The sequence below is a fragment of the Panthera uncia genome, unplaced genomic scaffold (genome assembly GCF_023721935.1).
Source record: "Panthera uncia isolate 11264 unplaced genomic scaffold, Puncia_PCG_1.0 HiC_scaffold_399, whole genome shotgun sequence".
Classification (NCBI taxonomy): domain Eukaryota; kingdom Metazoa; phylum Chordata; class Mammalia; order Carnivora; family Felidae; genus Panthera; species Panthera uncia.
The window spans coordinates 20,928-36,227 of record NW_026059538.1 but is presented as its reverse complement, the minus strand read 5'-3'; the positions used below and the strand labels follow the sequence as shown (position 1 = coordinate 36,227).

Genomic DNA, 15,300 nt, shown 5'->3' with positions numbered 1-15,300 from the left:
TAAGCCATAAATGTTGGTAGCTATTGATCGAAATCCCCTGTGTGCATGCAAATCCATCTTAAAGTCCCCTGCCTTTCATGTGTGAGCGCTCAGGGGCCTCTGCTAGATCTTTTTATCGGGATCGACCCCCAATGTGCCTGGAGAAGACCCCGGATATGCAACGTGTGCTGATGGCCACAAGAAAGCTGTCTGTCACATTCTATGTGTGTGTGTGTGTGTGTGTGTATGTGTGTGTGCGTGCGCGTGCATGTGAATGCACGCACTCACGCCTTAACACACACACATACACACACACACACAATAATGGGGAAGTTAAAGGAACAAAAGAATGTATTAGACAAGAAGAAAGATATGTAATAAGAGTATTAAAAATGTATAAGTGTAAAGGTGCCTGAGTGTACGTACAAAGATACCTGCATACATTGTATATATAGACACATCTCCCAAGTCATCTGGCCTTTATTTTTCTTTCTACTTGGCCCAAAAGATTGTACCTTTGGTTTTAAAAAAAAAACACCACAATATTCTACTAGTTTTAACAACCACCTATGTTGCCAGTGTTTTAAAGGTGGAAAGAGAGGAAGGGAGAGAAAAAAAAAAGGTAATTTTGAAAAGGTTACTAAATCATGTTGCCATGTGCAAGAGTAGGAGTGTGTGTGTGTGTGTGTGTGTGTGCGCGCGCGCGTGCGTGTGTAAATCTAAATAGGAATGGAGAACAACTAGAACTACCTGGCCAAAAAAAAAAAATAAGGATAAGGATGTTCTAGCCAACCTTTTGTAATGTCTTCTCAAAGGCTTTTTCTGAGTTTACTATTTCTTGGCTGTTTGACTCTTTGGTCGAAATCTCAAAGCTGGAGGAGGGGAATTGGACGGGGGTGGGGTTGGAGGAAGAGAGCTGCCAGTATATAAGTGCATCAGGAGGAATTTTAAAACGACATTATTGTCGCTGGCAATGGAAAGGCTCTGGTCATTAGACTTTAAAAAACAAACACCAGCATCTGCTTTTTCTGGAAACTTTGCTTTCTACTTAAACCTTTTGCATTTTGCCTCCTGTGAAAGTGAAAGAGAAAAACGCGGTGTGATAGATCCAGATGCAAAAGAAAGCCAACTCGGTGGATGGTATTAGCTGTGACGAGGCATTGTTCATTGCTGCCTCTCGGTTACGTTTAAAGCCTGAAATATCACGAGATCCATTCAATGATCCTTCTCTCATTCAAGGGACAAAAATGTAATTTGCTGTAGCTCTGATTTCTTGGATGGAAATGCTAGCCTTAGATTTCAAAGGCAAGAACTAGACATCGTGGTTTGTACACACATTGATTAAGTTGAAGAGCGGCGATTACATCTGTGCTGAGTGCAACAGTAGTCCAGGGCTGACTTTTCAAATCCCAACCTCTGAGTTACAGACTCTCTTAAATAGACTTCCTTAATTTCCGGATGCACTTCTTGAAATTCCCAATTCTCTTCAAAATTCCTGGGAAATTACTAGGGAGATGAGGGTGGGGGTGGGGAACTATGGCCGAGATTTCATGCAAACTACCTTTTTATATGTCTGATTCCTCTGTTTTTATCTTTTTTTTCCTTTTCTTTTGAGCCATACCTGCTTGTGCTAGCCAGACCACAGCAGGGGAAACTGGAACTTTTGAATGGGAAGGAAGAAATTACTGTACAATTCTTTTCTTGCAGGCTCAGAAATATCCGTTTATTCTTTTAACCACACGGATGTGTCTATTTTTGGAGGAACAAGGAAACATATAAATGCCTGGGTTGCATTTATGCTGTAGTTGCAAAGACCGAACAGTTAAGAAGATTTTGCCGAATTTTGCAAAGGAGCCAACAAACCACCTTGGGATCCTGATAATGCAACTGGGAAGACCCTTGCTCTCATTTGGCAATATTTTGGATATCCTTGAAAAGACACCAAAATGTGCCTTAACTCGACTAAGAAGAGGTTAAACAGCATTGATATTCATCCAAAGTGATTATTTTTTTAAGCAGATGCTTGGCTTTCATGGAAAAAATGAGAGTTGTGGAAGATTCATTTAAACTCGCAACCGAAAGCATCAGAGACCACTGGAATAGTCTGCATCGTACATCAGCACTTTCTTTTCATCGTTATTACGTAAAACCTCTGGAAGCACCTTGGGCGTTTTACATTTTCTATTCTTCGCTGCAGAAGCAGTCTGCTCCCTGGAATTCTGACCTGTGGTGAACAGGACCCTGGCAAAGGCTGTGCTGGGGACTCTAGGACGATCTGGCCTCTAATCCAGCCTGGTTAATTGTGAAAAGTGTACACATTTCTGGCTTATCTATGCTTTGTTATGGGTCTGACGTGCAGCTACCTCGTCCCCACCCCACCCCCCAGCAGAGAACCCAAATCCAGTTGAATTGTTACAGTGTTTCGGAGCTGGAGCCTTGGACTGCTTCCTTGGTCAAATAACTTTGTTTCTGGTTGTAAAAGGCATTTCAGGAAAAAAAAAAAAAAAAAAAAGGAAAATCGAGAGAAATTCAAAACGTAAGTCTGTACTGGGGTGGTTCACTGCGCGGGTTTAACTTTGGAGCTCCCAGCCGGTCTCCTCCACTCCCATAAGGGAAATACCAGGCTATTCTGCACATTTTCGCTTAAGCTCCATTTTCCCAAGGAAAAGGGGGTGGGGTATGTCTATTTAGGCTTGATAATGTTTTTAAAATGCTTTTCTTTGAAATGATAATAGCTGCAGCGGTAAAATGCAAATAAAGGAAAAAATAGGCAATATTCCTTTAAAGGCGAATATACAGGGATTTTTTTTTTTTTTTTTTTTTTTTTTTTTAAGCGTACACACACTGGTTCAGATGAAGTCTGTGAGTCAGGCTGTTTCTGAGCTCCGATAGTTTAATGGAAAGATTTATATACCGACTGTATTATTTACTTTGGGAGGGGAGGTGGCAGTATAAGGGTATGCTAATTAGTGGGAGATTTTGGGGGGAAGGGGTGGAATATCAATTTTTATTGCATCACCTGTCAGGAGTGTCCAATCAGCGCTGGCTTTAGGGGAATTAATTGATGAAGGTGTCTCCGGACGAGCTCACTTCACTCTGTCATTTTATTTGTAGCTAAAGCAGCGGCGGGAATAGCAGCTGCATTTCTTTTCTCTTTCTCCCTTCACATTCCATTATCATAGTGCTCCAATGGAGAAGGAAGGAATAGAGGGGCCCAGGTACTGATCTGCATCGGGGACTTAGACCAACACACTGGCAGATCAGAAACCGGATGGTTTTTTCCCTCTTTTTAAAAAAATACGAAAACCAAAAAAAAAAGCAAGAATCAAGTCAGTGTAATTTCATGTTTTGTTTTGTTTTGTCTTGTTTTTTTTCCAATAATTTTGCCTAGAGTTTGGCACTCCCTTCGCCGGGAATAACAGTCTTTGTTATTTTATTAGCAGGATGCCTTGAGACACACGCAGCATCTGGTGGAGGATTAACATACATACATGTGTATGTATGCGTCACGTATATATTTACTGCAAATGGTGGGGATCATTTAGTGCCCGAGATGGGAGACCTGAAGTCAGGTTTTGAAGAGGTGGATGGCGTGAGGCTCGGCTACCTCATCATTAAAGGAAAGCAAATGTTTGCCCTCTCCCAAGTCTTCACGGATCTGCTGAAGAACATCCCGAGGACGACCGTGCACAAGCGCATGGATCATTTGAAAGTGAAAAAGCACCACTGCGATCTGGAGGAGTTGCGGAAACTCAAGGCAATCAACAGCATCGCATTCCACGCCGCCAAATGCACTCTCATCTCCCGGGAAGACGTGGAAGCACTCTACACCTCCTGCAAAACCGAGCGTGTCCTCAAGACCAAGCGCAGGAGGGTCGGCCGGGCCCTGGCCACAAAGGCGCCGCCGCCAGAGCGCGCCGCCGCCGCCGCCAGCCCCCGCCCGGGTTTTTGGAAGGACAAGCACCAACTTTGGCGGGGCCTGAGCGGATCCGCGCGGCCCCTGCCAATCAGCGCGCAGTCCCCGCGCCCGGGCGCCGCCGCCGCGCGCCCCGCCGCCCATCTACCTCAGATTTTTAGCAAATACCCGGGCTCGCACTACCCGGAAATCGTGCGCTCGCCTTGCAAACCCCCTCTAAACTATGAAACTGCCCCGCTCCAGGGAAACTACGTTGCTTTTCACTCGGACCCTGCTTATTTTCGGAGCCTGCTGTGCAGCAAGCACCCGGCGGCCGCCGCCGCCGCCGCCGCCGCCGCTGCCGCCGCCGCCGCCGCCGCCGCCGCCGACTACCAGGCTTCGGCGGCCGGGCCCCAGCCCAAGGCGGCGGCGGCGGCGGCGGCGGGCGCGGGAGGCCCGGTGAGCCTGACCTACCGGTGCAAGCGCAAGCGCGGGGGCGCCAAGGACTGCCTGCTCGCGCCCCACGCCGGCGCCCGCCGCCTGCTGCTGCTGCCCAGGTCCTACAAAGCCAAGGCGGCGGCGGCGGCGGCGGCAGCGGCGGCGGCGGCGGCCGCCGGGGCCACTTGCCTGGAGAGGTTTCATCTGGTTAACAGCTTCTGCCCGCCTCCCCACCACCACCACCACCACCATCACCACCACCACCACCACCACCACCGGGCCCAACAGCCGCAGCAGAATCACCACCCCCCTCATCACCACCGGCCGCAGCCCCATCTCGGCAGCTTTCCCGAGAGTTGTAGCAGCGACTCGGAGTCCAGCTCCTACTCGGACCATGCGGCCAACGACTCCGATTTTGGCTCCAGTTTGTCCAGTTCCAGCAACTCCGTGTCCTCGGAGGAAGAGGAGGAGGAGGGAGAGGAGGAGGAGGAGGAGGAAGAGGAGGAGGAGGAGGAGGAGGAGGGGGGCAGCGGGGCCTCGGATTCCAGCGAAGTCAGCTCGGAGGAGGAGGACTCGTCCACGGAGTCGGACTCCAGCTCCGGCTCCAGCCAAGTGTCGGTGCAGAGCATCCGTTTCAGACGCACCAGCTTCGGCAAGCCTCCCAGCGTGCAGGCGCAGGCCAACTTCTTGTACCATCTGGCCTCCGCCGCCGCTGCAACCAAACCCGCTGCTTTCGAGGATGCCGGCAGACTTCCCGACCTCAAGAGTAGTGTCAAAGCCGAGTCGCCGGAGGAGTGGAATCTGCAGAGCTGGGCCCCCAAAGCGTCTCCGGTGTACTGCCCGGCCAGCCTGGGGAGTTGTTTCACAGAGATAAGGAACGATAGGGTATCTGAGATTACATTCCCACACTCTGAAATTTCCAGTACTGTAAAGAGAACTGACCTGACAATTAACTGCTTGGCGGAGGGGGCCTCTTCACCTAGCCCAAAGACAAACAATGCATTTCCACAACAAAGAATACTCCGAGAGGCTAGGAAATGCCTACAAGCAACTCCTACTACACACTGTGCTGATAACAACACAATAGCTGCTAGGTTCTTCGATCACGATTCTTCAGGAGCAGCCGCAAATTCAGAGCAAGACTCCAAAATCCCTCATTGTGCTGAATTTGCTGCGGATTTGTCCTCTTCCCAAACCGCTTCTGAGGTGGACGGAGCAGCACCAGCAGCAGCAACGAAAGCTGAGAATCCGTGCACTAACGCGGGCGACAAGACCTTGCCATTTCTGCACAATATTAAAATCAAAGTAGAAGACAGTAGTGCTAATGAAGAATATGAACCTGACCTTATTACAAATAAGCTTAAGTGCGAGTGCAATGATACAGAGGGTGAGTTTTACAGTGTGACTGAAAGTAAAGAGGAGGACGCCTTGTTAACCACAGCCAAGGAAGAAGGTTTTGCATGCCCTGAAAAAGAAACTCTTTCCTTAAACCCACCGGCTCCGAGTCAGGGCCTCTCATGCACTTTAGGTTCTCCAAAACCCGAGGATGGGGAATATAAATTTGGTGCCAGGGTGAGAAAAAATTACCGGACACTAGTACTGGGAAAACGACCCGTACTTCAGACACCTCCAGTCAAACCAAATTTGAAATCAGCTAGAAGTCCTCGTCCTACAGGTAAAACCGAAACACATGAAGGAACACTGGATGATTTTACAGTTATAAACAGACGCAAAAAGGTAGCCAGCAATGTAGCATCAGCAGTGAAAAGGCCATTTAATTTCATGGCAAATTTTCCTTGTCCACCATCACTCATTATTGGGAAGGATGGGGATTTGTGGCCGGCGTATTCCTTAAACACCACTAAGGATTCCCAACCTCCTCACAAAGCCCATCCTATATGGAAATGGCAGCTGGGCGGTTCTGCAATACCTCTTCCACCGAGTCACAAATTCAGGAAATTTAATTCATAAAAGTGTTTTGGAAGATATTTTCTCGAACCATATTACCTTCCTTTTGTTGTATAACTGCACAGGATGGTTTGTACAAGTCCATTAATGTGTTACACCCCTTTTGGAGCCCTGGTTTATCGCATTTTGAAGACAGAAATCGGATTACTTTTTTTCCATTGCGGGTTTTTTTTTTTTTTTTTTTTTTTTTTCGGGGGGGGGGGGGGGGGCGGGGTGGGAGAAGGGTTGGTTTACATTCCACAGACTACTTCAGGCTAAAGACTCAAGTAAAACTCAGTTATTAAGGTAGAGCTGGAACACTTTACTGTTTCAATGCTAATAATGCACCCGGTACCTCAATTCAACTGCTACAAATAAATGTCAAAAGGTTGAATAATAAATATTACAATGAGCCATTAAGTTTATGCACTAGATTTCAGACCTGAAAGTGTAACTGTTAATTCAGTGAAAGTTTGTTAGGTTACGTGGTTACACAGTGAGGTAGAAAGAAGTTTCTGTGAGCCCAAAATGTTCTTTTCTGGAGCTCTTTTTTGTGGGTATCTTTTTCTTTTGCTCCCCTCATTCCTTCTCCAAGAGCAGTTGCACTTAATTTTCTTTCTTTCTTTCTTTCTTTCTTTCTTTCCTTCTATCTCTTTCTTTCTTTTTTTGAGTGGAAAGATTGGGGAGTCCTGCTTGAATGCTGGTAAAAGCTGCCTCATATATACTGAGTAAAAGGAAAATGAGATTGCTTTTTTTTTTTTTTTCTTGTAAAGGATGGGATTTCACTCCTTGCAATTGGAAAAAGTCCTTTTTGTGTTCTCACCCAAAGGTTATAAATAAGGTGACTCTTATTCACTATTGTCCTGCTTACCTTGTGGTCTGACTCCTCAAGTTTGACTCCTCAAACTTGCAAAACAATTAAATAGTTCCCTTAATAGCAGGATATTTTATGGTCTGACTCTTCATAATGACAGAGCAGTAAATACAACCGAGAAAAGTACAGTGGGTCAGAGTTCTAAGCATATCCCCAATGAAAAATAACAGTTATTTTAGGGCTCTTTGGTATCAGAACTCAGGCACTTGGGTTTTATTACCTTTTACTTTTTCCGCATCTCTCGAAACTTCTGTTTTCAGACCATCCTGTGATAAAGCAGGAGAGTTTCTACTGCAAGTGACAATCAGAGGTGACTATCTATATTTGCACTTAAAATCAAAGTAGTTCAACATGCAAATGGCTAGGGTCTAGCCCTTGGTAAGGGCCATGCTGGTGTGCTATCTTGTGATGATGGAAGCAGCAAATCAAAATTATGGAAATTTGCACTGTTGAAAAGCATGCTTTAGCTTTATTTTCAATTAAAAACACTGTTTAAAATTCCTGGTTCCATACATTTCTACTTATTCCAGATTGAAGAACGGTTAACAGGAATGAATGGTTTTGTTGGCATTTTCATTTGTCACGTTTTTGCCTGAAAGAAATGCATTTGTTGGGTGTAGTGTTTGGTTGTAACACCATGTGATGAGGCCAGTCAGGTTCTGTGCAAAACACTGGATTTCTTTCTAAATAACAACAGAACTTTGCAAACTTGTTCCAAATGAAGCGCAAAAAGTTTCAGTTTAAGACAGTGAAGCAGAGATCAATTGCTATTTTAATGAATGTTAAATCTGGCAATTTTTGGTCCACCCCCCCCCCTTAGTCTGACAAATTAATTACGGAGCTCAGATTTTTGCCATCATATTCCTAAGAAGTTGCATCTATAGGTCATAAATCGTAAAACAAAACAAAACATCAAGGAGATGTTTACTGTGTGAATTTAAGTCACTATTTCTCATGGAAATTGACTCTTTTTTTTTTTATTCCTGGCCCTTCACCTTCTAATTCCTACTCCCTTTGAAATTTTTCTTTTGTCTATAAATGTTTCAGTTAGATCCGGATGGTCTCAGCTCTAATTGCTGTATATGATCTGTGGTTTTACTCTTACTGTAAAGGACAGAGGCTGAGGATACCTGCATCCAAATACATTTGGATGGAGTAAACACATGCTTTGAACTGCCTCCCTTCCTTTCCTTCTTGAATGGTGCCAGATGTAGGTTCACTGGATCCTTTTTTTATTGGGATGATAGATATGGTCAAAGCAAAATTTGGGGGATGTCCTCCTTGAATTCATGTTTGTGTATCATTCCAAAGACCAGTACAAGTTACAGTTAAAGCCCCTAGAAAGCTGAACGATTAGCTTCACAGCCTGAGTTCTTTCCTCTTTGGAAGGCCATACAGAATTTGGGTGCAGTGATTTGTCCTGCAAAATCAGTCTGTAAAAAGTGTGATCTACACACACTGGAAGTCTGTAATTTCTATTCTTTAATTACTGCTAAGTCAAGAGAGTTCAAAGTATGATGACTTCTAAGACTAGTACTTTTCTTGTTGGCTATGGAATCATTGTTCCCATATTATAAATTGAGAATATATTTGAAGTCTACAGATCTTGGGGTGTGAGAGGACCGCTAGGTAGAATAAGCACAATTTAAAACAAATATACCCAATGGAATTTCTGACATAAAATATCGGCCTCCAGCTTTGACACTTGGTCTCCAGCCCTCAGAGAATCAATAGTTTCAGTTTATAGGAGCTGGAGAATGAGCAGCATGGAGGCCGAGGCATTCCAGAGTGATACCATCAAAAGGAAAGAAATTAAATAGTCAACACAGATTTCACCCCACACTACTACAACAAGCCAGCCAACCACAGCAAAATCTGAGTTGGGGCTTCTGTCAGGAGAGTGTACCGAATAGTATTCAGTAACTTGCAAATACAAGGTATTCTTTAGTCCCTTAGCTGTTTTCCCATTCTGCTGTGGGAATTATTCTCGTTACAGTTTATTTCATTTTGGTTGTTTTATGATCAATGTTTTCTAAGATGCTATAAGTGTCCCAGTTGTTCAAAAAGTTAAGCCTTATTGAGAGAAAAACAAAGTTACCTCCATTGATAGATTGCATTTTTACCTTTCGATGTTTTCAGGTGATAGCATTTTTTTAAAGGCACTCTATGGTCCCAGGGTCACTTAGTCCTATGTCTAAAGCTCACCACCTACAAACATAAAGAAAATGAAGGAAACTATGACTATTTGGGGAAACAAGCTTATTTTGGGTCTCCTGTGAAAATAGTTTCCTGATAAGATTCTGAAATGAAGACTTAATTATTTTTTTAAGAGATGTGTGCACTTTGTCTTCCAGTCAGGTTATCTGCCTTCTTAGAAAATGCAGCTTGCTCTTTTTCAACTATTTACTCTTTAAAGTGGGTGTTCTTTTCTACTGGCTTACTTGATTACAGTGCAGTAATCTCAATAATGGTTGTTTATTTTTAAATCAACAACAAGGAGCCACCACTAAACAGCAATAACACAAACTAGATGGGCTTGGTGCGTGGATTTTTATCTTACCCGTGTCTGGGTGACTTTCAATGGTCTAAAAAATTTTCAAAGTTCTGGTCAGAAGAATTGAAGTGTCTGCTTGATAGGAGAATGATAGTTTTGTTTGAATGCAGGAAAAGATAGAGACTCATGCCTCAAAAGCAATTTTTCTTTCAAAGAAAGCAAAAACAAAAATCCTACATGGTAAAAAACAAAAACAGAACCCTCACATTAAAAAAAAATAATAAAGCTTTAGTATCTACAAAAGCTAGAAAATGTGAGTTTTGCTTCACCTTGAAAATAACTTCCTACTGATAAAAGATGTGAAAAAGAGTTTCTTAGAGACAAACTGGGGGGGGGGGGATTAAAGGCTCCCCATCAACTAACTTCAGGAAATTGACAAGGAGGAACAGGCCATCCACCTTAGGGAGTCCGCCCGGTCACCCAGGTCTTCCCCAGGATTTTCCCCTTCCTGGAAGGAAGAACTATTTTTAATGCTAGCTTTGGTTTTGGTTTGCTCCCTAGGCCAAAGGGCATTTGCAAACTAGCCTGGGGGGTAGGGACGTAGGGAAGCTCTAGGAGGTGGGGGGAAGGGCTGCATTTTACCTGTTTGGCAGGCAGTCTTTTGCAAAAAAAAAAAAAAAAAAAAAAAAGGAGGGGGGCCCAGCTATCATTCTTTGCCCATGCCCTAGGCCCCCGCTCTTCTCTCGCTCCTTTTCAAACTGTGGCGGCCTCACAAGCTCCTACTTTAAAAGGCCTGAGATGTTTTGCATGAAGCCCTCACAATAGGGGTTGAGGGAATTGACAGTTTCAAAAACAAGGCGTTCAGTCCTTTCCAGCTGCCGGGCCCGCTCGCTCGCACCAACTCCTCGTTCCTCTCTGCTGGTGGCGTCCTCGGGAGAGAGCTGCCATCCCCCACCCCGCCAGCCCGCATTCCGGCCGGCCCCACCCCGCCCCCGGGCTGTGTTTGTAAACAGGGGTCAGTGTCCAGGGGCTGCTGGCGCGGGGCTTGGGACTGGCGGGCTGGTAGGGAACGCAGGGGACGGCCTAGCCGGCGGAGGGCCGACCCGGGGGACGTAGCGGCTTCGGGGTCCCTTTCCCCCTCGCTTTCCACCTAGGTGCCAAGCTCTGGCCACCGTGCTGACCCAGGGCAGCTCTTAGCTCTCTGGCCTGGGCCACCACACCGGAAAGATGTTTAAATGCCGCCATTTTGCATGGTGGCAAACAAATTTCTTTGTGACTCCCCCCCCTCCCCCGGCCAGATCCTGCTCTCCTCTGAATTTGTCACCTACTGGCTCCCCGGGGCGGAACAGCCCCGTACCCCTGAGCGCACGACCCCCAGCTCCTTTCCACGCAGCCTCCTGTGCCAGTGGCCTCAAGGCCAGGCCCATCGGGAGCAGAGGCGACAGGGCGCGCGGCCGGTCCTCAGGGACTGGACCGCCTCCTCTCACTTTGCGCTCCTTTTGTGTGTTCTGAAGTCATCTCCCACCCCGGCACACGCACACACTGCCTAGCCATTTCTCACCTTCTCGCCCAGGCCTCATCTCTCTGTCCCAGGCAAATGGGGCCCAGCTTTTTTGCTCTGGGCGGAGGGCTGGCCCAGGTCTCCAAAATGCGTGCGTGCGACGCAAGTGGCAAAGAGATGAGGCTTCACACTGGGCCAGCCAGCACGGCTGTGAACGCCTTCTGGGAAGTGGCCCAAGACCTGCGGGCCCGGAGTCTGGGGAGGGCACGGGTGCGCAGGCGAAGGCCCAGCAGAACTCCCAAAGAGGGGGGAAGTGTGATGGGGCAAGGCTTGCTTTTCTTTGGCGCCGTGGTTCCTGTCCTTGGAACCTCTCTGTGCCTCTGCAAGTGGAATGATGACCTGGAAACGGGAAACGGGCGACAGTGACCTGGAAAACCACCCTTGGTTGGGGAGGTGGGAGTGCAGCAATGCAAACAAAGCTGCTCCCGGAGGAAGAGGGGAAACAGAGGTGCACCGCAGATAGGTCACAGGAAAGTGCAACAAGCTTGCTTTTCCCGGGTGTTTAAAATGCAGCCCCAGTTGTAAAGTGTGTGAAATTACGCACTGGTCTCTTAAAGAGTGCCTAATTTATAGTAAATAGCAAGGTCTTTGTAAATGGCTTTATTATGTTGTTTCTTGTTAATTGTTGAGAAAATCCCCATTGTTGAGTGTGAAAGGCTTTATGAGCTAACCTGGTCCTCGGCGCAATCAGAGGGCAGTAAATGGCCGCTCGGCCTCGGAGGCCCAGCGCGGAAGCGGACGCCGGGCCGAGCGCGCCCGGGCGACCTCTGGAGACGGCGACTCGGCCTGGGAAGCAAGTGGAGAGGGTTTCCAGGCTTTCATTAAGGAGAAGGCGTGTTTTGAACTCGCGGGCCCCCGAGAGCGGCTCGCTAAGTGGGCCGCGGAGAACCGGGAGCGCCGGGGCGACCCGGGCGGCTTGGGCCGCGGGGAGGCGGAGCGGGGCCCGGCGCCCCTCTCCGCTCCCAGAGCCTCGGACACAGGCCGGCCGGGCCGGGCGCCGGCTCCAGCCGCGCCGGGGTGGAACTGGTTCCTGGGCATTGTCTCCACTTCTCCAGCCGCGTGGAGCGCAGGCTCAGGAGGTTTTGGCCAGGCCTGCGGAACGCCCGAAAATGCCGGGCCGAGAGGCTGGAGGGGCTACGGGCGGAGCAGACCCCCGAAGGGGAGCTCCAGACCCCTGCCTGCGCCTCCTTGTCTTTTGTTTAAAAGCTGTCTCTCTCCCTCTCTCTCCCCCACTCTTTCTTCCTTTCTCTCTCACGCGCGATCTCTCTCTCTCCCTCTCTCTCTCTCTCTCTCTCTCTCTCAGAAACCTGAAATGGACTCCGAAGAAATGAGAGGAAAGGTTTTTGTGTGGGTGTGTGGGTATGAGACAAGGAAAAGAATTTCTTCTTTGGTCTAGGATAAGATAGTCTTATCTCCTTTCCCCATCTTCTCCAGCTGTCCTTCCAGCGACTTGGGACCCAGGAAGTGTATGGGCAAAACCAGGCAGGCGCTGGGGTCGTTTGATGAACTTTGAGGCGAGGACCCCGCGGGGTCCTGCAGGCCTGGAGAGGGCGGACGGAGAGCGCCTCCCTGGGCTCGGCCCGCGGCCTTCCCGGGACTTGAGACCCGGTGCATCGAGGGGAAAAGCAGCAGCGGCTTCTGAGCTCTGGCAGTGGCCCAGGGAAGAGAATTTCTTCGTGAGCCTACTTGGGGGTGGGGGGGGGGGCGGAGGCGGTGGAGAGACTGAGTTAGGCGGACCGTACGTCAGGGTTTGGACATTAGCAAATGCAAATCACAAGGAAATGTTAATTCCAGTCAGAAAAACCTATATCTTCCCTATCTTCCTGGCCTTCTAAGATGGCCCTCTGCTTGCGCACACTCGCTCTCTCACCAAATTAGCTATTACGTGAAATCCCCCTGGGTTTAAAGCACTTGTTTCGCGGATTCGTGTACAACCCATATTAACTATGCACTTTCTGCTATTCCTCTTGTGACTGTCCCTGTCTCTTTCCTTCTTTGAGGAGCGTATGATGCATTTTATTTTAGCCCAATCGATGCGTGCAAATACTGGGATAACACAGCCCACACTTCTGCGAGGGAGGCTGTTTTCAAAATTGAGTTTAGGGATCAATACGAAGTCGAAAAGCTCCAAATTGCACGAATTCACCAAACTCAAGCCTTGGGGCTCCCAAGCCCCTTTCCTGAGTGATTAACGCACTGGTGGGCAGTCACCGGCGCTCCACCGGTCCTGCTTTCTCAAAACAGGATGTTTTCATCATGTGTATTTGGCTTTCCCTGAAGATCACTCCAGTTTGCTTGGAAAAACACGACCCCAAAACGTGTGGAGTTAAACCCCAAGTCAGTGGCTTCATGCGGGGCTCCTCTCATACTGGCACTGCTGACCTCCGTTCCTCTTTTTTTCTCTTCCTAGGACCTAACAGCAGCACCTAAAATTGCCATAGTGGGTGCCCGGAAAACGTTTGCCCAGTTGAATAAATGTTTTGCTGGCTGGAGCAGCCCTCTCCTGGACCACTATCTGACTCCCACGACTTCTTCGCCCAGAGCCAAGCTGTATGGTGCAGCAAGAGCTCTCTATTCTTCTGCGGCTGCCGCCACGGCTGCGGGGCTGACTGGTGTCTAACTGGGGGAAGGGCAGTGGTTGTCCCTTGCAAGGGACGTTAAGGCCAGAGAGGTGAAAGGACAGAGATTTTGGAAAAAGAATTAGGAGAGCGTGCTGCCCGCAGATGTGTGTGTGTGTGTGTGTGTGTGTGTCCCAGTAGTGTGAAGAGAATATCTACTTTTCTTCTTTGAAGAAGAAATACATGAGAAATAGACCAAGTACCTAGGATGCTAGGGTATCCCTATTCCTTAGCTCCTGCTATTGGGATCTTCCTTTCCTTGAGAGACTAGAGCAAGACAGAAGGAGGTGGAGAGAGAGTGGCAGGCAGCCTAGAGGCTCTCCAGTAAGATCCAGTCATTCATCTAATCAGTGCCATCAATATGTTTGTGTTTGACCCTTTTGGATGGAAGAGGCTTAGAATCAGTAGATTTAGACCCTAAAATATTGCCAGTCTAGCAGAGAGCAACTGCTCACAGGTCTGCAAGGGCCCACCCTGGCCAGGGTGCTCCGAAGGAAACAGAGGGAAACAGGAGGGAAACTGAGTGGCTGCCTACCTTCATCTCCAAGCCATCAAAACAAACAGACAGACAGACAGACAAACTCCAGTCTCCTGGAGGCTGGGCTATTGGACAAGCACATGCTGGGCACCAAAATGTTGGAATATACTTTCCATTGTTAGTGCTTGTCGTCTTTTAAATCAGTTTAGGTTAGCTCCAGGAACCACACAATACTTGTGATAAGTGCCCGGCAAAAGAGAGGAAAAACAGTGTAGAAGAGAGACTGCACTAAGGTTAGACAGCAGCCTTCCCTCTTTCCTGGGGAAGTTAGAAACGGACACAAACATGTAAGAGATCTTGAGGCTACAACTCGGTCAGTAGGTACGAGTTTCTGTCTCTGAAATGACTGCAAAGGACCTAGATTCTTGGATCTCCCAGGAATAAAGGCACATTTTTACATTCATTTTTCCTCATGTCTCTCTCACCCTCTCTCTTTTTCCCTCCTGTTCAAATGAATGAATACCCTGATTGTCGGTGGGGCAAATGTGGAAGATTAGTTTTTGGCCTCTATGTTGGACCCAAATATGCAGACCAGTGGACGCTAAGCTTTCAAATGCCTGGATATTACAGCCATTCAAAGTAAAACCTGCATGATGCAGGAGAAATTGCCAGGACCAGGTTTATTCACCTTTTCCCTTTATCTTCTTTTTCTCCTCTCCCACCTTCTCAGCTTTTCCTTTTCTCCCCCTCCTCCTACCTAACCTTTGTGCCCAATAGTCAGCAATACTTTCTCCAGAGGTGGAAGGAGGGTAAGATCTGGGCTTAAACCAATGCTGATGGAGGCAGTGTGGGAACCTGCAGTGACCCTGAGCTTCCTTGCTGGGGTGAGAGGCCAGGGCTTCCCAGCCTCTTGCCCTGCATGTGCTAAGCTATTCCTGTTAGGCTGTAAAAAATAGAGTGCATCTCCAGACCAGGAGAGTCGACTCCATAAACACATGGCTGTGGTTCTAACATGT

At 47.7% G+C, this 15,300-nt stretch overlaps 1 protein-coding gene across 1 annotated transcript; it reads left to right on the top strand.

Moving 5' to 3' along the window:
* The first annotated feature begins 3,377 nt into the window (after positions 1-3,377).
* Positions 3,378-6,492, top strand: LOC125918045 (SKI/DACH domain-containing protein 1). Its single transcript, XM_049624105.1, has one exon. It carries the CDS (start codon positions 3,533-3,535, stop codon positions 6,281-6,283), a length of 2,751 nt encoding a protein of 916 aa, XP_049480062.1. The 5' UTR covers positions 3,378-3,532; the 3' UTR covers positions 6,284-6,492.
* Positions 6,493-15,300: the final 8,808 nt, after the last annotated feature.